Here is a 21362-nt window from a genome sequence, read left to right on the forward strand (position 1 = left end):
CAATCGTGTCTCGAGTTTTTAATTGTGTCTCTTTTTGACAACAGAAACAATGTTACAAATTAAAAGACAAACACATTGTCACTGAAAAAGAACCAAAACTGTACTTCCAAACTTCATTGTTTTAATCATTTGTAAATATCTACTGGCAGATAATTGAAAATGCAGACTCTTAAGTAGTCTGAACGAGTCATCAAATTTAAACAACACAATACTGAGGAAAAAATGTTTAAAAGTTTTTACAAAATATCCCTACGGTCTACCGATACAATGCTGGTAACTGCACTGCACAGAAAAAGATGCGGTGTCTACTTCTATCAGAGGGAGAGCTGGACCTCACATTAGGAGTGATTAACGCACCGCAGCCTGTCAGTAATGTCGGGGGTACATGGACATGGGTGGAGCTTGGCCCGCATTGGGTGCTGCTCTCTGGGCTGGCTGCTGAGAGGCCCCCGCGCCCACCAGATGGTTGAGAGTCGGTCCGCTCTGTATTAATGTGTCGAGAGCTTTCTGGACACTGGGGTTGTCAAAATTGATACCTGAAGCAGAGGCAGGGGGTCTCTGACCAGCTGCTGCCACCGGCATGCGGCCTGACGGGGCGCCGTAAGCCTGAGCTCCGGCTGTGGGTTGGACAGGCATGGTCGGGCGGGACGGGTTTTGGGAAGGAGCTGGGCCCAGAGAGCCGTAGGAGTGCGACTGGGAGGTGGCAGAAGGAAGGCTGCCGGTGCCCGCTAGCGGTCCAGTACCGCTGTTGAACAGACTGAGGATTTTAGCCTGCAGCTCCTGCTGATGACTGGGGTTGGCCGAGACACTTGAAGCGGAAGCAGACAGGGCGAGGTGACTGGACTGGGGGGCTGGGTGAGCAGAATGGGATGAAGGAGGGACTGCAGCTGAGGGGGGGACATCATGATGCACTGGTGCAGGAGCTCCGATGTGGACTGGAGCTGTGGGGGGACAACTGCAATTACAACACTGCATTCAACAGTCAACAATCCAAACATTTTTCTACCGTAGAAGAACACCGTAATTTTCGGGCTATTGAACACACGCATCCACTAAATTTAAAAAGAAAAAAATTTGTATATATGTAGGCCGCACTTGCCTAGAAGCTGCAGGTATCCACGTTGTAGCATGATATATTTACACAGACTTTATAAACTTTTAATTAAATGATTTTTCTCTGAACAGTGTAACACGCACTGATTCAGTTCATACTGCCGACTCCAAAGTCTAACCATCGATGCCAAGCTAATGTGGCCGCCGCTGCAGCAGCTCTGTTTCCTTCTTCGACAGGCAGCTCGCTTTAACTTAAAAGCTGCAGAGATGGGAACAGCAAGTTCTGATTCCAGCGGAAAGTTGTTGATGGGGGGTGCGGCCGCGCAGCGACTTCCAATCGCTGGGCCGTTTACAGCTTGTGAACGTCGCTAACAAGCTATCGTTAACATCATTACCATCTTGCGGGAGTATCAGCGACAAAGTGTTCAAACTTGCAATGAAATCCGCGTAAGCATCCGCGGAGGGATCCACGGAAAATTCCCATCCCTGAAGCTGTATCATATGCATTTCTTCATGTGTGTTCCATGATGAGGGTGTCTGCATGAAGCACCTGAAGAATTTACTGCGAGTGTGTTTGATTTAATTCAAACAGTTTCATTGTTCCACTGTGATCTGTTCGGTAATTTCATTGGTCTGATGTGACGAGGCTAAACGTATTGGCGGTATGAAGTTTTGCCCACATCAGCTACATCGTTGTATAAGCCGCAGGGTTCGAAGCGTGTAAAGAAAAAGTGGCAGTTTATAGTCCGGAAAGTACGGTATTTAAAGAAAGAGTTACTACAGACACCAGTTAATCTTTGAGAATACATACGAGCGTGTGAGCAAGGCCTTAAAAATGTGAACTTGTTACCTGCTAGAGGATCTGCTGTGCTTCGAACCAGCCGAGTTCTTTTATCCTTTAGATATGCGATGAGACTGTCCAGTTCCTCTGGAGTCACAAATCTACCCAACAACCACACAGAACACAACTGTATCATTGTGGAGATACTTAAAGCTACGCAACAAATTAAAGGTGGCCAAATGAAAATGCACAACCTGTAATTGATGCATCTCAGAAATGTACACCGAGCAGTAAAGCTGATACCTGTTTTCAGACAGCAGTGTGATAGCAGTGAGGACCGATATGGGGTGAGCCTCTCTGTCAGGCTCTCTGAGTAGCACGTCATCCGCCATCTTGGCCGCCTTTCTGGCAATTTCCTCCCGCTCCTTTTCACGGTTTTCAACTTTGTAAGTGTCATAGTTGTGGGCGACCAGCATCATGGCGTCCTGCATTGGCATGTTTCGATGTTCTGCAGCAATAAGCGCACAACAAATGTAGCATGGACAACAGAAAGAGAAGATTCACCTCTGCTGTTTACTTTCCAAGTGAGCAGAGGAGAGCTCAGTAACAGCTACATGTTGTTTTGAATTACCTTGAGGCGTTCCAAAGAGGATGTTGACAGTGCAGGAGCGGTGGACCTGGTGCTGCTGGGTAATGATGATGGCAAAGGGAGTCCGGGCTCGCCCTACATCCTCCAAGGCCTGGGTTAGAGACACTTCTGTGTTGAGGAAGATCAGATCCACCACCATTCCCAAATCACGGACTTTACGCCCGACCGTCTCCGCATACTCCCTACAGTAGTTTTTGAAGCACAAGTGCAGGCAGACAAACACAAACACAGGAGCGATATGAAATGAAAGCATTCACAGTATGGGCTGGATATTTACACACGTTTGTGGTCCAGAATAAGTGATCCCGGAGCAGAGAGTGGACATACTTTTGTGCCTTGTTGACAACGATCACAGAGCAGTCAACAGGACGGTCCACGTCGTAGCGCCGCTGGAGTTCTTCATAGTACTGTCGATAGAGTTCATTGCGCCGGCGCTCTTCTGGTCGAGCGCGATCTTCTGAAAACAAACCATTGAGCCTTTGACCATTTCTAGTTCACCTCAGCTATACTTAAAAAATTGAGTCTACTCATGAGCACAAATTTACAACTGGTGGTTTAGAGCTCAGAACAACCAGGACTAAACTAAACTGTAGCATCATGTACACTGTAAAGAACACAGACCTTCAGGGTCACGCCGTCCATTCCAGGGATCTGCATAAGGATCCCTGTAGGGCTCGTCCTTCCTCCGGTAATAGTCGTCTGCACCGCTGCCACTGCGGTAGTATCTGTCATAGTCCTCTCTGCTGTATGGAAGCATTTCAGGTTCAGATAAAAGCATAGCCACTTTACTCCAGACTTCCAGCTAATACCATGTGTGTCAGTTACCTGTACGCAGAATCCCGAGGGTCACCTCTGATGTCCTTGTCTCTGGTCTCTGAGCTACGGTACCGGAAATCTGGGTCTCGAGAGTGGCCACCTGGCCTTGATTCTCTGCCCGACTCCCTTCCATCACGGCTGTCCCGAGGCTCGCGTCCGTAAACGGGTGAACGGGACCGAGGTCGAGGCTCCTTGCTGTCCCCGTAACTGCCATACGAGGCCCTAAGAGAAATGTTAACAGTTAGTGCAATAGTAGTTCAGAGTTGAGCCTGCCTATGAAATGCTCCAGAGGGGAACAGGATCGTCTGCCCCCAACTGGTGAGGACAGGCTTACAGTTGGTTTTAATTCAATAAAATTGATCTGTATTTGTTAACTTTTAAAGAAGTATTTGCACAACCGAAGCAGAGAAACCAAAAGCCGTCTTCTTGTCCGCAAAGGTAGCTATTACAAATTCAATCCAGGCACCGATTCCGATAAATAACTTTTTCTTTGTTTGGTAAACGTTTAGTGATTTGCAAAGGTACAATCAATCAACCATCTGTGGTTCACCGACCATAAATCCCACCTAAAGTACACAAATACAAAAGTTGTTTTTTTTTCTTTTTTTTTTAAATCAAGCTGGTATGTTTTGCGCCTTTAGCTAAATACCCTTTATGATCGTCTTTTCAATCTTGTGTAAGCCACATTCCCATGCTCCAAAAATGTGCACAAAAATGCTTTAAATGAACAGCATTTAAAAGAGTAGAAGCCTAGTAGTACATTTCTAGAAGAAATACACTTTTATAGTCTGATACTTCGTGGCATTGTATTGGAAGTGTGTTTCTATCCTTAAGATTTCCATGAACTTCTTTTGTTGACTCAAGTTTTTTTCCTCACAAGAATGATTAGAGTAATGTTTTAAAGGAAACGTCTTTAAACATCTATTTTCTTTATTACGGACTGGCTTTTTTGCGAAGTAATGCAAAATATCATGCAGAGGAATGCAAAATCAGTCTGTAAATTAAATCTGCCACCATGACTGTTCAGAGTTTGAACCTCTACATCACAACATTAACATTTGCAAATAAGCAGCTGCAGCATGCTAAAAAATAACCGCCATACACATCGTTTGCCTGAAAGAAGCTTCTCAGCGATGTGTGGAGAGTTTTTTGGTGAATTATCGGCTCTGGGTGAACACCGTGTCTGTGCTGGTTAAAGGGCCACCGTACAGAAAAGCATCAAAGCTGAACGATCAGGTTCTCACAAAGTAATGTGCTGTGCTTTGAAAAAGGTACCCTATGGGGTTTGGACCCCTAGTTGTGTACGCGTGTGAGACAGCGGTTTTACATTATTGCCCTAACTGAACATTGGTGATGGTAGCATGTCAAGAAATATAACCTTTTGCAAACAAAGGCAGGGAAGAAAATGACCCCGCGCTAGCAAACAAGGATGGAATCCGAGGGTTCAAATTCTTTTTAAAAAAAAGGAAAAAAATTGCTGGTTTTATTAAGCCTCAAAGAGAAGTACATATGAATATTTATTTGTTCCTTTTGAGTAAAAATTTGTAGAGGTGTCATCGGAGCTACATCAGAATCTGTGTTTTCAGGGCACTTGTTTGGCTGTAGCGTAATTGGTCCCGACAGTCCGACGCCTAACTCATTAAAGGCCACAATGAGCCATAAACCAGCCTTAAAATATGAAGCCTGGTCAGAATAGTTTACCCAGTAGAAATCACGCGAAGAATGCCACCGTTGAAAAAGCCATCAAGTGAAGAATCTTTGAGACAAAGACACTTAATTTACATCCATGTGTCTCTTTTCTTTATTTCCAACACATCAGAAAAAAAAATTAACTTGGGGTGAAATATTGACCGTTCCATAAACCATCACAAACCCCTCTAATGGTGCAGCAGATTCCATCAAGCAGATGTCACCACTGGTGGAAAATACAGTTGAGGAAAAAGTTAAGCACGCTTTTTTTATTCATTCACAAACACCTCAGAGACGATGGTAGTTCTTGACATCCGTTTCGCGTTACTTTACCTTCGTGGAGGGCTCTGCTGGGATTGAGGTTTAGCTTGCCGTCGCTCCACTGCCATATTTACATCTGAAAATAAATCAATCCAAACGTTGAACATCACAGTGACATGTAGTTCAGCTAATGTTCACGCAAAATGGAGTGGCTGCGTCAACACTTTCACGATCCAAATGAAACTGAGCACCGGGATCCAAATTTGAAAATCCAAAATTGACGAACGATCAAAACGCAGCAAACTGAAATGCCAAATCTGTCAAATTCAGGTCAGGGTGAACACGAAATGAAGAAATTATTTTCTCCTTGTCAGAATGTGCTAGAAATTCGCAGAGATTGAGCAAATAACCTGGATTTTTAAAGTTAAAAATTGGCTTTCGGAAACCTTCCAATCTACAAGTGCCCCACTTAAGTGACACATTTAAATCCATGTCGAGGAAATTTTCAGAACTGTGCTGCAAATAGAACAAGAGAATTCACAGATTCAGGCTTTGCCAGAATTTAATAATGCACTTGTTTATTTGCATTGTTGTTTATGAGTTGCAGGTATATAAAGAAAAGTATAGGATATCATACAATCTTCACTCTTTCAGGTTAGGGGCTGTCTAGCAGAGGGCTCCACTAGGGCCATTTTATTTACTGAGTGTAGGGCTGGGCGATATGACGATAGATATCGCCTGGACGATAGAAAATGTCTATCGTTTTATGTGAAGATCCTATCGTTTATATCGCAGTGTCGTAAAACACGCTTTACGGCAGTATTTTACATCACCGACGTGCCTTACGGCAAGCCCAGGCACGCGGCAGTGTTGCCAACTTAGCGACTTTCTCGCTAAATCTAGCGACTTTCCAAAGCGTCCTAGCAACTTTTTTTGTCAAAAGCGACTAGCAACAAATCTAGCGACTTTTTCTGCCGTTTTGGAGACTGATAGGAAAACTCGGATCATTCTGCAGTTACTGTTTTCAACAAGCAGCAGGTGCTGCAGTGAGCTCCTCCCCGTCTCAAAGCACAGGCTGTCAGTCCAGTAACCCTGCAGCAGTCCCAGCGTCTGATTAGGGGAGACCCACATCACTCCGCGGCCAGACGGCAGATGAATCATGCATGCGCAAAGTCACTACAGATCCCATCCAGACTTATGGACCGGAACGTAAATGAAAATTTTTCTTCACTGTCATACTAAAATAAACCACAGCATTTAGCCTCTAGTACAAAAACATATTTTGGGTGTTTTATACTCACTTTTTGGTCTCTTCCACAACATTATTCCTCTCTCCTACAACGTTGATTACAATTACATGCAAACTGGGAAATATGCAAATTAGGCAATGACATCATTTAGCGACTTCTACCGACTTTTAGGTTTTTATCACCTGAAAAATATGCTATATCGTGATGTACAGTGAACCCTCGTTTATCGCGGGGGTTACGTTCCAAAAAGAACCCGCGATAGGCAAAATCTGTGAAGTAGTCAGCTTTATTTTTTACAGTTATTATACAATACTGCACTTGGGGGAGCGCTGCATCCAGGTGGACGCCGCGGCGGTACTCTTGCCTCAGAGAGCGGGCCGGCTGAATCAATTGGAGCAGTCGGGGGTGGGGAAGGCTCGCGCCCGCGCTCTTCTGGGGAGCGCGGCTGCGGTGGCCAGAGACGGCGGGGGAAAAGAAAAAAAGGCTGCTCCGTCGGCTCCGTCTTTCAGGGTGTCTCACTACATGGAGACCAAGGAGAGAAATGATCCAGCGCTCCACAGCAGGCAGCGCTGGCCTGTAAGGCAGAGGAGACGAGGCGCGGAGACTGTTCACGTTGGTCAGTCCCTTAGCCAATCAGGATGCAGAACACAATGAACCGTTTAAAAAAAGCAAAAACTGCACTGCAAAAAATCCGTGAAACAGCGAAGCCGTGAAAGGTGAACCGCGTTATAGCGAGGGTTCACTGTATATCGTATCGGGATAAAAAATAAGCTATATCGGGATATAAAATTTTGGTCATATCGCCCAGCCCTAACTGAGTATATCACATTATTAAAATAGTTTTTAAAAGGAGAGGATGTTGTCAGGTTGTAACTACTCTTAATGAAAGACATCTCTATAGCTTTAAAGCAATATTTTATGGGAAAATATTGGTGTTAAATCTTTAAAACTGCATATTTGCTCTCTTTTTGTTAGCATTTTTATATACTCAAAACCAGAACAGAAAAATCAGCATGCACAAATTTTTCACATAAACTTGAACGCAGTCTTTCATTAGTTTGGTTTTGTAGCTTGCTCCACACCAAAAACAAAAACAAAAAAACGCACCTTTTTTTAGCCATACAATCACACGTTCGCAGTTAAAGCTTACCTATTTTATAACCTTTATATATTCGACCCTTTTGGGCCGCCTTTGCAGCTTCGGCTTCCTCAACGCGTTCAAACTGTACAAATCCAAACCCACGAAACATGGACACGCCTAGAAGAGGAATATTTTCAATGGCACAAACTTAGGACCATTTTGAAGAACATTTTGGATACCTACCCAATTCTGCTTGTTAAAAAGTGATCAGTAGGAATATTCTTGCATTTCAAGACAAAACAGCCTGATTGATCCAGCCTGTCATGAATTAAAATTGGCAACTTATCGCTTGTATTGTGTTTACTGACCGACTATCTTCCCATATGGGCTGAACAGGTCTTCCAAATCCTTCTTTTCCATGTCGGACGTTGGCAAATTTCCAACAAAAATCCTTCTCTCCAAATCTTTCGGATCATTGCTGCTGCAGGAGCGTGAAAACCGTCCTGGCGATGGAGTGCGGCTTCGTCGACGAGACATGGCTAGATCCCAAAGTGTACTGGTTTCTTTCTTCGTGCGACTAAATGCTTGGAACAGGTTTCGTTTGCTCGCTAAAAAATGTCTTTAAAATTCTCCACAATCCTGGAACGCGTCAGTGAGTTACGCGAAGAGGTCAAATACCTTGGAAGGATAAAGAGTTGCAGATCAAAATCACATCAAAGTTCAGACAAAGCAGATTCAAATCCTGTTGAAAATTCACTTTCAAATGCAAACACTCAAATTTGAAATAAAAAGTGCTGCTTCAGTCAAATTCTTCCGCATCATTTTGGCATACGTACTCGTCAATATGTCCTTTTTTGTGCTCACTTGCACAGCACGTCATTATGCAGTTAAACTGGAGCTTTACATTTGAGCGTTTTCCTTGAATTGTGACAACACAAATCGACCGTTACGCCGCGATTCTCTGATGCAACGCTCTGCAGTTTGCACTTCCTTTGTGCAGGTATGCGAGAACCTCTCTCAACCATGTCGCTTCACTTACTGTGGATTGGAAAGGCCGTTTTTCTTGACACAGACAGCATTTTATTTTGGTAAGGCAAGTGAACCATTGTTGTGGACTTTTTCAGCGGAGTAGCTGGTCTGGAAACGAAAGTTTGTCTGAAATACTTGTTCAATGGGTCCAGCTGTTTCAACTGGCAAATTGTCAGATAACATTTCGCAGACTTTTATCTTGCATCGAAAACAAATTTAACTGGTTTGACAGGGACACGGGTAGAGATTATGCCAGAATAATAATTTTCCATATTATCTATTGAAGTATAGAGAAGATTTAACAATTTATATAATTTCATAACTATTTTTGCAAACATTTTGATGCAGAGAAGTGACTGGTGAAGAAACTGAGGCAGTCCTACAGAAACGGGTCCAATTGATGAGGGAACACATCTTGATAAATGCCTGAAAAAAGTAATGCCACGGTGTAGCTCTGATGGTGAAAAGGAAGCACCATTGCTTCAATTATCGGTTAGTCTCTTTTCTAAAATGTTAGACACTTAACGCCATGGTGAAAACTTTTACACACAACAAAATCCCACGGTTGTCCTGCAGTAGTTGTGAAAAAGTTGAACAGAGACCAGTGTCCGGTGTTGAGGGTGATAAACAGCTGTGACACAATGACGTTAAAATGGACTCTTGGCAATAAATAGTGACAACTGCAGAGTCAAATATTCAAAAAGCTCACTTCACTAAAGACAAATATCTAATTAGGTCTATAGTTTCTCACTAAACTTTTCAGAAAACTTTCAAACAACTTGCTTAGTACAATTCGAAACGCAGCATTTTTTATGTTTAAAACGGTCCTCTTCTGTCGGAATGGGAAGTCGGTCTTGAGGAAAATCGCAACGACTGAAATGAAATCATGGAATTATGGTCACACCGAAAACGCCAAAATTCAAACGCATCCTGTTGTTCAAATAACGCAACGTCCTTAAAAAGTCCATGGGAGAAATTTACGGTACAGATGCCACGATAGCAAATGATTTCAAGAAATGAGATTCTCAAGAGGTGTTCAGTTCAAAGATACATGCACTCACAAACTGGCATAGGAAAGGTACATCACAGTTAGGCTGGAGGTAAGTTAGCTTTTCAGGGAGCAGCCCCTGACATACCTTAACTTGAACCTGGATGCGTTGGATTCAGTGTCCGCATAATACAGAAAGCCCAAGCGTCTGAAACAAGGGGAGAAAAAAATTTATGAACAATGGCTTTCGGAAATTAATTACTTTAAAAGCTGATATTGATATATACACACACTGATTACAGAGCAAACATACAGAACATGGTGTCATGTTTATCTTAAACAGAGGCTTCAGAAAGTTGTTTTGAGTTAATATTCGTTATTAAATTTCCTTGCACTGCTATTTTTTTAACATAAAACTTTAAAGTTATCATCCGTGCATCAATTCCTAATGTATGATTAAATATACATTTTTTTAACATAAAACTTTAATAAATATCTTTTAAAAATCACTAAAATGTTTCATAGAGTTCAATAACTAACTTGTACTATCTTTGTACTGTCCAAGAAAAACTACATCCTGAAGTACTCGCCTTCTTTACTTCTACAATTTATAATATATCTTGGGGCGTTATTTCTGGAGACTTCTTTCAATACAATTATTTGTAAATATGACAACACATTACTGTTCCTACCAATGGTGGACAAAAATGATCGAAATGAGTGAGCCAACAACCATCAAGTTAGCCAATCAATTGAACTACTACTACTCAGTATGGTGCATGTCTTATTATATATTAGTTATAAACACACATTGCTTTGAGTAATTTCAGCGTTGCGACAAAAATGTCTCCCAAAAACCGACTGGCATCAGTGGGTGCAGTAATCCTTGTGTCTCTGCTTATTTTACCTGCCTTATGCCCTACAATATAAATGATACTGTTAATATTCATGTTCTTCCTTCTCTTTCACAGTTCAGAACTTTGATTTCTAATTATTGTGTTTCCGACTGCAACTGTTTTACCTGATTTTATTTTATGCATTTTAATTATTTATTTTTATCTTATTTTATTTACCAGTGATTATTTGGTACTTGTTTTTATTGTGTCTGTAATCTTGACGGCACTGGAAATGAGGGAAACCTTAATGCCCCTTTGAGACTAAATAAAGGTATTGAATTGAATTGAACTGAATATACCTTTAAGGATCAATTATTTTTACAAAGGTAACTGCAACCCCTACAAAATTACACAATGTAATTCATATGGGTTATATTGTTTAAATTATATCTCAAAGGATAACTGCAAAAGATATCTTTCATTTAGTACCATAACACTTTTAATAATTATACCAGGTTAATATGCTGCATAAAAATCAGAAACAACACTATAGCATTGCCTAGATTCATTCTGAATGTCTTGCCCGATTCATTTTTTGGTAACAATTACTTGTTTGCAAAAAACTTTGGTTTCACAAAGACACATCTATCACCACATACATAAAGTTAAGACTATTTGCACATTACGACTCTGATAAAAGTAGCTGTAGAAAGCTTGTATATTTTGCTCATATACTTCTGTTGTATATGTTTTTAGTGTGTGTTAATATTGCCTTATATAATTTATTTTTAAGGCTATGTGGAGAGTGCTAAACTGATTTTCACTGTTTTTTTCTAACAGTGACAATAAAGCCATGAACCATGAAGCGCAAATCGTGTCTGTCATACAACAGTAGCTCATGAGTAGGAGCTAAAGATTACAAAAGGGATTTTTAAAAAAATAAAACAACACAATATTAGGTCATACATTGCCAAAAACCGTAACAGTGTTTTTTCTGGGGGATTTTTAAACGAAGATTTAACATTCAACTAGATTACGGTTTTAGTGTTTAGTAAATTGCACGGCATTGATTGTGTGCAGCACCTGGTACTGTTCATGTGAGCAACAGTTCTGGTTCTTTGTTTATAAAATTTTGTGTAGCTACATATTAAATAACAGAAAATGCTCAAATCGTTGAAGGGAAATGCTAGCACGGCTTGCTAACCAGATAGCGTGCTTGTTTCGATATGGCTTCCACTCCATTCAACTCGCCTGCTGCGTTGCTAATGCCGTGGATAACGCTACAACACTGAGTGTTTGACCTGGTAACAACCGACTTGTTCTGTTTATTAAAATGAGTAGCTTGAATTAAGGTTAACACACCGCAGCACCTTCATAACGCCATTTTTTGGCGTGTTGCGAGGTTACGGTGAACACACAGCGAGGCTACCATTAGCTTCTAGCTACTTGACGTTAGCTACGCGGAACTTATTTCTGCACTTCTATAAACACCTGCTTTTAAGAACACAACTCAATGCGTATATTCTTATAATATGAACAACGGGGGAAGTTTTTATTTACCGTCAACGTGTATTTAATTCCCGTTTTCAGTCACCTAAGGCCACGGACAGGCGGACTTTCCTCTTAGCTGTTCTTCTTCGTGCTCCCTCTTCTTCGTCTTTGGTGAAATTTGCTGCAGCCTGAACACAAATAAGAGTAAAGCTGCCCTCCACAGGTGCAGTTGTAGAATTGAATTGATATAATTTATTTAATAAAAGAAAATGTAAACAATGACACTATGCAATTTCACAGAATTTTTTTCTGTAAACATTTATATTTATATTTTTTCTATAAGGATAAAGTACCTATTTATATGTGTGTACTGTGTGCATAGTGTGCTGCTCTTTTTTCTTTGTACGATTTCTGCTGTTGTAACACTGAATGTCTTGCACTGCTGCATATTCGCACTTATTTAAAATTATTTTTCAGGCCCCTTTATATTGTGTTGTTTACAGTGTGTCAGTACTGTACTTATTCATTTTTATTTGTCAGTACTGTACATATTGTTAACATTATTACGATGTTATTATTATTTTATTATTATTACTATGTTTATTGCTAAATAAGATTGCTGTAATGATGTGAAGTTCCCCTGGTGTGGTGAGCAGTAAAGGGCTGTATATCTGTCTGTCTATAAGGAAAAATAATTATGTAAATTCAAAATTCGACATCTACATTGCAAAACAAACGCATTAAGAAAGACATTAAGAGAAATAGAAACATTTATTATACAACATCCTGTTAAAAGAGTTGCATGCTTATTTCTAAAAAAATAAATAAATAAAAAGACAAAAAGCCTAATTTATGTTTAAGTGCCCTAGTCAGTTTCTCAATGTAACCCAACATGTTTTTTTTAAATCTGAACTCCAGTTTGCTTAATAATTTTAAAGCATGTAAGAAAATTAATCTGCCTTTGCAGTTATTTTGCATGTATTTCCAGATTTAATTGCCCCTAAGTGAAGACCTTTTTTGCTGTCTCATCAACTTCCTCTTTCTTCTTATGCTTTGAGGCCTAAAAAATGCTAGTGTTCCATGATTTAGATACTCAATTTAGTATAGTTAGAATTTCTATTATAACATACGATGTGAACTGTGCTTCAGTAGGAACTAAGCATATGATTATCTTTCCTGTTTTAACTTCCTACACTCACCCAGTGGCCAGCAGCTGACAAAGGATATCATAGCTGTTTACCATGCTTCCCATGCTTTGTCTGTAATTGTGGATTATTTATTTCTATTGCAGATTTGTCATCTTTCAAATTTTGGAGTCACTAATATAAATCTGCATGAAATCTGTCCATTTATATTTACAGTTTCCATGACCAAAAGACACAGAAACACCTGGATTCTTCTTCCTCATTTGGTTAAAAAAAAGTGGCCTCACGCAACAGCCGTTGACTCTGGAAGTCCCACTGGCACACCCACAAATCTTTCACCTCCACATCCTGTGCTCTCTCACACCTAGAACTTACTAAACCCCTTCTTACTTCTCAAACCTTCTTGATGTCTCTAGTTCTCCCCCAATGAGTTCAGGGGCACTTTGGTTCTTCTAATTTCAGAAAAAAGAGTATGAACAAGTGCTGCTCTATAAACCTCACACATTTTTTATGTGCTTTAACCTGCACCACATCCAGAGGAAGCTGCTAGCCCACATATGCATAATGATGTATGTCTGTCATCATTGAAGTTCCTCTGTCTGCTCCAGTCGGTCCCTAAATCAAACAACTCATCATGACTTTTTCACATTTTCACAACTGTCTACTTTACATCTACCCTCTGTGTTATTCTCTCCTCACATGACCTAAATATGTAGCGGGTGGCTGGAATTGATGGGACTCAGAAACACCTCCACAATCAATAGTTCCTTGTATGATTTCCAGTTGATAAGTCCTGATAAGTCCGCAGCAGTTGACTTGTAGTGGGATCACAATCACGTGACTGACGAAGTGATCACTTGTCATAGTGCTGCTATCTTGCAATGATACAGAAATCTTTCACAAATCCGTGGATCCAGAGTAAAAGCTGCATCACTGCCAAAATCTAATCAGGTGGTCATTGTGTCGTTTCTGACCTTCCCTTAAAATTTCATCCAAATCCGTTAATTCGTTTTTGAGTAATGTTGCAGACAGACAGACAGACGCCGATTGTCACATAACTCCACCGCGTTCTTGGTAGAGTAACAAAGCGGACAGTAAACTCCTTTTTTTCAGAAAGTCTCTGTGTTGGTAGAAGAAGCAGCTTCATAAATACATGGCAGTGTTACCCACTGATCAAGTGACCTGATTTAAGGATGAGTGAGTCTGTGAGATTGTTGGTCTCCTTTCTCAACTATATATAATGTATATCATGAGTGGATCTTTTTGTTCAGTATTTAATATAAAGTATTAGAGTAATTCATATTCATGATTGATCCTCCATTTTTCTTTCTTTTTAATCATTATGTGTGCTCTTTCCTTCGCTCAATTCTTAAGCCTGTAATATAAGACTGTGTGAATTCAATAAAGCTTTAAATGTGCTCACTAAATATGAAATGAAAAGGCTGAAGATTGTACTGGCTATGAGGTGGGTTCAAGCAAACTGTACCTGAGATTAAAATGAGCAGTTTTAAACAAAAGCTATGAAAACTGTAGTCTGTTTTTTGATGTTTTTTTGTTTTTGCTTGTTTGTGTCCTGCAATAGCTGAAAATTTAGTCTCACCACAAAATAAAGTAGACCAGCACCTTTTTCCCCCCACGAAGAATTATCTTAATTTGCTTTAGCTCTTTCAAGTAAATTAATTAAACACAAATATAAAGATTTAGCAAAATGTTTTTTTTCTTCTATTTTTTTTTTTTAACTTTCACGGCACTAACCACAACTCATAAACATAAATCTGTCTCATCTCAGAGTCCTTCATCTGTGGACCTACTGTCCCTCCCAAAGGAATGGAGGGCAGCCGGGTTGCCAGGTTGGGATATTGTCAGCTTCAGTTTGTATGTGAAATATATGTATATTATGACGTTCCCTGGATTTCATATGAAAAAAAAACTAAACAAAATGCATAATAGGATAAAATGTGTAACTTATATAATCTTGTTTTCCAAAATAACATTTTTTAAAAAATATCCGGTATTTTCAAGACTCACTAATTTTTAACACTTTGATACCAAGTCAGTAATTTAACGTCATTCCGCGACGGAACATTTAGTCGTCTTCTATTGTTTTATTAATTTTGACACTGTACAATGTGGACATTAATGTGAATATTTTGTTTCTACCACCACACGGAACTGTTTTCCGGATGGTTGCGCTGGGAGGAGTCACATACCTGGCAACATCCACCATCGCTTTGTTAACACTTCATTGAACCAAGATGGCAGATTTTGAGGAGCTCAGCGATGAAGATAAGGTATTAACTTTAAGAATAATACTATAAACGCTCTGCTACCCTTTAACCTTTATCTCGAACGATAGTAGTGCTCTGGGAGATGCTAACAACGTAGCTTGAGCGGCCCAGCGGACCGTGTTAGCTCTGTGTTGGTGGAGCTAGCTAAACCCAGGCAGTGTTGTATTTGACAGTTAGGGGCTGAACCTAGCTTCTGTGCACAAATACATTAGTGTGGGTGAGCTAACACGTCCTATTCCAGCTCCTCTTTGATTAATATTTACACAAGGCTGCGGTCGATGTTTGATTTGGCATGACTGTGCTTTGAGATTAATTGGTTCGCTAATGCTAAATCAAGGGAAGTGGAGCTACTTCCTGCATTTACAGTAAGGATAATGAGAGAGCATCGGCGGTTTAACACCACTCACACCCAGTTTACTGTCAGTTAACGCAGCTCGTTGAGTTGGTCTAGACAGCATCAGGAGTTTTGGCATGTCACAAATGCTCGAGGGTGCAGTTGTTTTGTGTTTGCATTGTGTGTGTGTGTAAGTTTGTGCATTGGGCAGATGTCACCGCCCTGCTATTGGGCTTCACAGTGACTGGCGCTGCTGCCTGCATCAAGCTGCAACATGTTGGAAAACAACGCTTTGCATTCCTAAAGCTGATGATGAGACCAGGAACTTACACCTCCCGGCCAGGACCACAGTGTGCCTTTAAAATGAATGGAAATAAGCCTGTGTAATAGCTTCCTATTGGAATCAGTCAGTCTTAATTTTGACTATGATTGTGGAGCAGCTGAGTCTCACTCTGTGGATGCTTTGTAGGCTGTGAATGGAGTGCCTATCCCGGGCCACAATAAAACTAGGTTACTCATTGTAATGTTCCTCTGCCCTTTCAGCTGGACGCTCCATTTGTAGGTCAGTGCCAGCTGCAGCCCTGGAGGCTTTAATAACCCTGTGTGTCTGCCTGACAGACTACATCACTGGTGCAGTCGCACTATATTGTGACAGTGACTAATTAAAGCTGTCAAGGTCACAAGTTCCTGATGAAAAGATGAGAGACGACTCGTTTTGGACAATAAACATTGCTTCTATTTGCTGCCATATGTGCTGCCTGATAAAAGGATAATTTGGCAGCAACCGACAGTCTGTACTGAGTATTACCTTATGATCGTAGCAATACCTGTCTGGAGCCTTTAACTCTGTGGCTTTGACAGCACATGCTTACACATGCATACTGGCTGCTAAGAAAAGCCCTTGGGTGACAAACACTGGCTGCCATCTGAGGAGTGGCCAAAGTAGAGCTTATATGCCTGCAGCCATGAAAGTTAGCGCGCTGTTCTCTGCTTCACTCTAGTGGCTAGTTTTTTTTTTCTCTATAGACATTATCAGCAATACCTTAAAAAAGATTAGGTTCTCCAACAGCAAAATCAAAATGCAGCAGATTTGGCTTTTAATTAATTAAGAAAACTGTTTTTATTCTGCTCAGCTTTCTTAGATCAGGAAGGGAACTTACCCCAACATTATCACTGTATTTAACGACAATGCTGTGCTTCTTACTATCTTTAGGTGTTGTGACAAAATGCTGTCTTTATTTCCAGGTCCGCATTGCAGCTAATTTCGTGATGCACGCTCCTCCTGGGGAGTTCAATGAAGTTTTTAACGGTGAGTCTTGTTTTTTGGACATTTACATTTTTCATGCTACCTGTAATTATCTTGTCCAAGAACAAAATAATCAGTGTTAATCTCATCCTGATTTTTATTTTCAGATGTGCGACTACTGCTCAACAATGATAATCTTCTCAGAGAGGGGGCGGCTCAGTACGTTTCACTCTGTCCTATTGTTTAACCTAGCAGAATAAAGAGGAAATAGATGCAACTAATGCATGTATTCTCTTCTGATGCAGTGCCTTCGCCCAGTACAACATGGATCAGTTCGCCCGTGCCAAGATTGATGGATATGAAGATCAGGCAAGCGTGTTTTTTTTTTTTACTTTTAAATAATTTGCTGTTCTTATTGAAGCCACATTATTTTGCATGAATAATGTGCCACAATACAGGGTTCTTGCCAGGATTTTTTTTCAGCGTAACGGCAGGTCCTCCTGCATGCGCAATAGACGGGAACTGGTCAATCGACAGGAAAGTACGGCTGAGGTGGAGAGACATAAATTAACCTAGATAGGCACCCAGTCGATTTAAAACAAACGCACATGGCGTTATCTGTCAAAATAACAGCGCAGCCCTAATCACAGTGTTAACCCTTCCTGTTCGGCCCGTGGTCAGGAAGCCCGGGGTTAACCCCCTTCACTTCCTCAGCAGCCGTAGAGGCAAAGACACAGGAGCCCAGCCGTATGGAAGAACACTGCAGCCTTTATTGTCTATCAACAGTGGCTGAACCGCACAGTACCGCCAACCTAGCAACTACACACCTCTCCATCTCTACCGACTGCCGTCTCGGGCTGCATTTAAGGTAGCTTGCACATCTCGCTCTCCCCCTCTCTCCCACACACACACGCTGCTCTCTCTCCCACTCTCATGACGGAGCCACACACTCTCATAACAACAGCGTAATCTTTGAAATGCGCTGGCGTAGCGGCCCTAATCACAGCGTAATCTTTTAAACTGAGTGTAACGGGCCGTTAGACAGTGTAACGGGCTGTTACGCTGAAATGTGCTGGCAAGAACCCTGCAGTAACAGTAGTCCCCTCGCTGTCCCCTGTAGGTTCTGATAACGGAACATGGAGACCTGGGTAATGGTCGCTTCTTTGACCCTCACAACAAGATCTCCTTCAAGTTTGACCACCTGAGGAAGGAGGCCAGCGACCCTCAGCCCCATGAGGGCGAGGCGGCCCTCCGTTCATGGAGAGACGCCTGTGATTCTGCTCTTCGGGCCTACGTCAAGGAGCACTACCCCAACGGAGTCTGCACTGTAAGATCACTCTGTGCTAGAGCTGCCACTTTCACCGCTAAATGCAATAAATCACCCACTCATTCTGTTTTATTTGATTCAGGTTTATGGGAAAACCATTGATGGCCAGCAGACCATTATCGCTTGTATCGAGGGCCATCAATTTGAGCCTAAAAACTTCTGGTAAGTAGATGGAGGATAATGATCCCTTTTAAACTTCCTGATCAAATTCACCCAGACAATTCTGCCGGTGCACTACGGAGGCGTTGATACGTTTGGAGTCGGTTTTCAGGCGTACTCCTGTCCATTTTCCGTTACAGGAACGGTCGCTGCAGGTCTGAATGGAAGTTCAGTGTCTCACAGTCTACAGCACAGGTGGTTGGAGTCTTGAAAATACAGGTATGTTGAGTAGCTGTTAGGTTAGTGTGTGTTTTTCTGCTGTGTGCATCGGTACACTCATTATTTTCACCATTTTTGTTCAGGTACATTATTATGAGGATGGAAATGTGCAGCTGGTCAGCCATAAAGATGTCCAGGAATCTCTCACTGTGACTGTGAGTGTTCAGTCGTTACTGGTAGCTTTTCTCTTTGCAACTCAACATTGAAATGTAGAAAGCAGAAAATAATCAAATGGATTTTATATCTGATTTATGTCCATGTGTATTTAGCTTCTTTCGTTTGTTTAAATAACCCATGAATGTTTGTTTTGGCAGAATGAGAGCCAGACTGCAAAGGAGCTGGTGAAAATCATTGAGGATGCAGAGAATGAATATCAGGTATGTGGATGTTGCTCCCACATAAGAATAACACCTAAAACCACAAAAGACCTGCAGCAAGTTCTCCAGCATGGGCAGAACTTCCTGTCTGTCAGGTTCCTTAAAGACCTATGACTCAAGTGTAGTTAGGAGAACAAATACTGATTTAATTCTGTTTATTGCACCTTATGCGAAGTCATTTAATAAATTAAAGCTATTGATGCCACTATTTTTGAAAGAAGACTCACCTCAGCATTAGTTTTTAGTAACTTTTGCACAGTTCTGCTCATGTCTACAATACATGAGTGCAGCGCTCCACCAATGCTGCTCAGTCATTGCATCATTTCCTGCAGCTGAAATCTTGAAAAAAAAAATGCATCGCAGAAATCACGGCACCATAGAATGTGGCCATCTGTTATAGATGTGCCCACAAACAGAATCAGAATAATAACTTTATTTATATAGCACCCTTAAGAACAGTGTTCACCAAGAGCTTTGACAGTTCAAACATGCAACAATCCAACAAGATATACGAGTCAGAGCAGTCAATTAAAATAAATAGTAAAAATGATAAATTAAAGGAATAATTAGCGAGATTAGCAATCATAACAAACAAAGCACCTAGGCAGTTTTAAAATGTAAGGAATAACATTAAGGGTGGTTAAAGCTAGAAATTTAAAAAATTAAAAATTAAAAAATTAGACGACATCACACCAAAGAACCATGCAGCTAAAAGTAAAATTAAACAAGAGAGAACATGCAAAATAAACAGAGCAGAATACAAAATAGAACACTAAAGCTAAAAGTGAACCTCAAATAAAAGCAAGTCTGTAAAAGTGGGTTTTCAGAAGTGATTTAGAAGAAGTTACTGACTCTACAAGCCTTATCTCCTCAGGCTGGTCATTCCAAAGTCGAGGGGCCCTGATGGAGAAGGCTCGATCAGCCTAAAATGAGTACAGGCGTGTGTTCTGCATGTGTTTGTTATGTACGGATACCGAATCACGTGTCTTAAATATGTAGCGGGCCGCAGAAATGGATCGCACTCAGAAACACCCCCACAATTTAATCAATTGTTCCTCGTATCATTTCTGATGGATAAGTCCTGATAAGTCCTCAGCAGTGCATTTGTCGTAGGATCACAGTCATGTGATAATCAGCAGACAGCTGATGTAGCGTTCATTGGTTGTTGTAGTTACAGTGACGCTGATTGTGGCTGGAAAGCATGACTGACGGGCTTGTCGCTTTTTTTGTTTTTCAGGTGGCCATTAGTGAGAACTATCAGACTATGTCAGACACCACATTCAAAGCCTTACGTAGACAGCTCCCAGTCACCCGCGCCAAGGTCGAGTGGAACAAGATCCTTAGCTACAAGATCGGCAAAGAGATGCAGAACGCCTAAAGGACAGGCGTCTGTTGGAGTTACAACAAACTGATGGCGCAAAGATGTGTGATGCAGCATAACGTACTGTATGTCCTTCCAGAGAATTACAGTTTGTCGAGCACTAAGAGGGGGTGCCTTCATTTTCCAAAGCCGCTCAGTGGTTTATCTGTCATTTGTAAACATATTATTTTATTACAAATAATGCCTTTAGTGACACTGTGAAAGTTTGGGTTCAGATTCTCACATACAAATTATACACACACAGTTTTCGATCCCTCAGTGCTCCAAAAGGACATGCATCCTCTAAAAACCTCCATGATTTTCATGTAGCGACTAATTTACTTTCTATATAACATAACTAATATTCTTCAAGAGCTTCCAATACCTCCAGTACAGTTTTTTTTTTTTTTTAGATTAACAGATGGCAAGTACTATATGCAAAAAGTTAAACTTACCAGAGAGAGACTTGACGGCATCAAATTCTACAGTTTTTACTTCAGTCAAAAGACTCCATATATTATATAAATATATATTCATGCAGACGTATTATGCATCCCTCTGGTTGCAGAGTTGTAACCAGAAGGCATGCCAAAGCATTGGTGTTTTTCCTGTCCTGTTCCTGGACCAGACTTTGTCTTTCCTCTTTAAGTTTAGTCTTTTTTATTTCTCTGTTGTAGAGATAACTTCAGTGATAATACTTCTGTATCCCCCTGGACTGATTCAGTGTTGGTGTCCTCTTGCCAGCTGTTTGCCTTTAGCTTGTGCTATATTTTTTTATACAGACTGTAAGTACATTTATTATTCATGAAATAAAAAGGTTGCAGCAAATACGATCTTTCAAGCAGTGTTGATCATTGTTAGGGTCCGAGGCTCCGAGAACCAACGGTCGGTGCCAAAGTGCCCTATTAAAACTAGGGTTTCTTTCTCTTCTTCTTCACTCTTTTCCCCGTCTTTACAGACTCCACTTTGGTGGCCTTAATCAT

General features: G+C 41.0%; 2 protein-coding genes across 7 annotated transcripts; one reads left to right on the forward strand and one right to left on the reverse strand.

Annotated features, from left to right (window-relative positions):
* Positions 1–3: 3 nt before the first annotated feature.
* Positions 4–12132, reverse strand: ncoa5 (nuclear receptor coactivator 5). Of its 6 annotated transcripts, none has more exons than XM_022204384.2 (12): positions 11994–12132; positions 9746–9805; positions 7949–8258; positions 7650–7757; positions 5322–5385; positions 3309–3521; positions 3105–3223; positions 2811–2940; positions 2466–2668; positions 2138–2342; positions 1904–1995; positions 4–941 (listed from the first exon to the last, which is right to left on the reverse strand). In XM_022204384.2, the coding sequence occupies exons 3-12, from the start codon at positions 8115–8117 to the stop codon at positions 367–369; spliced, it is 1878 nt and encodes a 625-aa protein (XP_022060076.1). In that variant the 5' UTR covers positions 8118–8258; positions 9746–9805; positions 11994–12132; the 3' UTR covers positions 4–366. The 6 variants fall into 6 exon arrangements, with proteins under 6 accessions (XP_022060076.1, XP_022060074.1, XP_022060075.1 ...); XM_022204382.2 differs by having other exon boundaries at positions 2811–2937; positions 3105–3226; XM_022204383.2 differs by having other exon boundaries at positions 2466–2665; positions 3105–3226.
* Positions 12133–15229: 3097 nt separating this feature from the next.
* Positions 15230–21212, forward strand: LOC110958076 (F-actin-capping protein subunit alpha-1). Its single transcript, XM_022204387.2, has 10 exons — positions 15230–15360; positions 16937–17000; positions 17105–17156; positions 17243–17306; positions 18058–18264; positions 18347–18426; positions 18564–18642; positions 18726–18797; positions 18957–19019; positions 20257–21212. Exons 1-10 carry the CDS (start codon positions 15325–15327, stop codon positions 20395–20397), a joined length of 858 nt encoding a protein of 285 aa, XP_022060079.1. The 5' UTR covers positions 15230–15324; the 3' UTR covers positions 20398–21212.
* Positions 21213–21362: the final 150 nt, after the last annotated feature.

Source organism: Acanthochromis polyacanthus, chromosome 5 (genome assembly GCF_021347895.1).
Source record: "Acanthochromis polyacanthus isolate Apoly-LR-REF ecotype Palm Island chromosome 5, KAUST_Apoly_ChrSc, whole genome shotgun sequence".
Lineage (NCBI taxonomy): Eukaryota > Metazoa > Chordata > Actinopteri > Pomacentridae > Acanthochromis > Acanthochromis polyacanthus.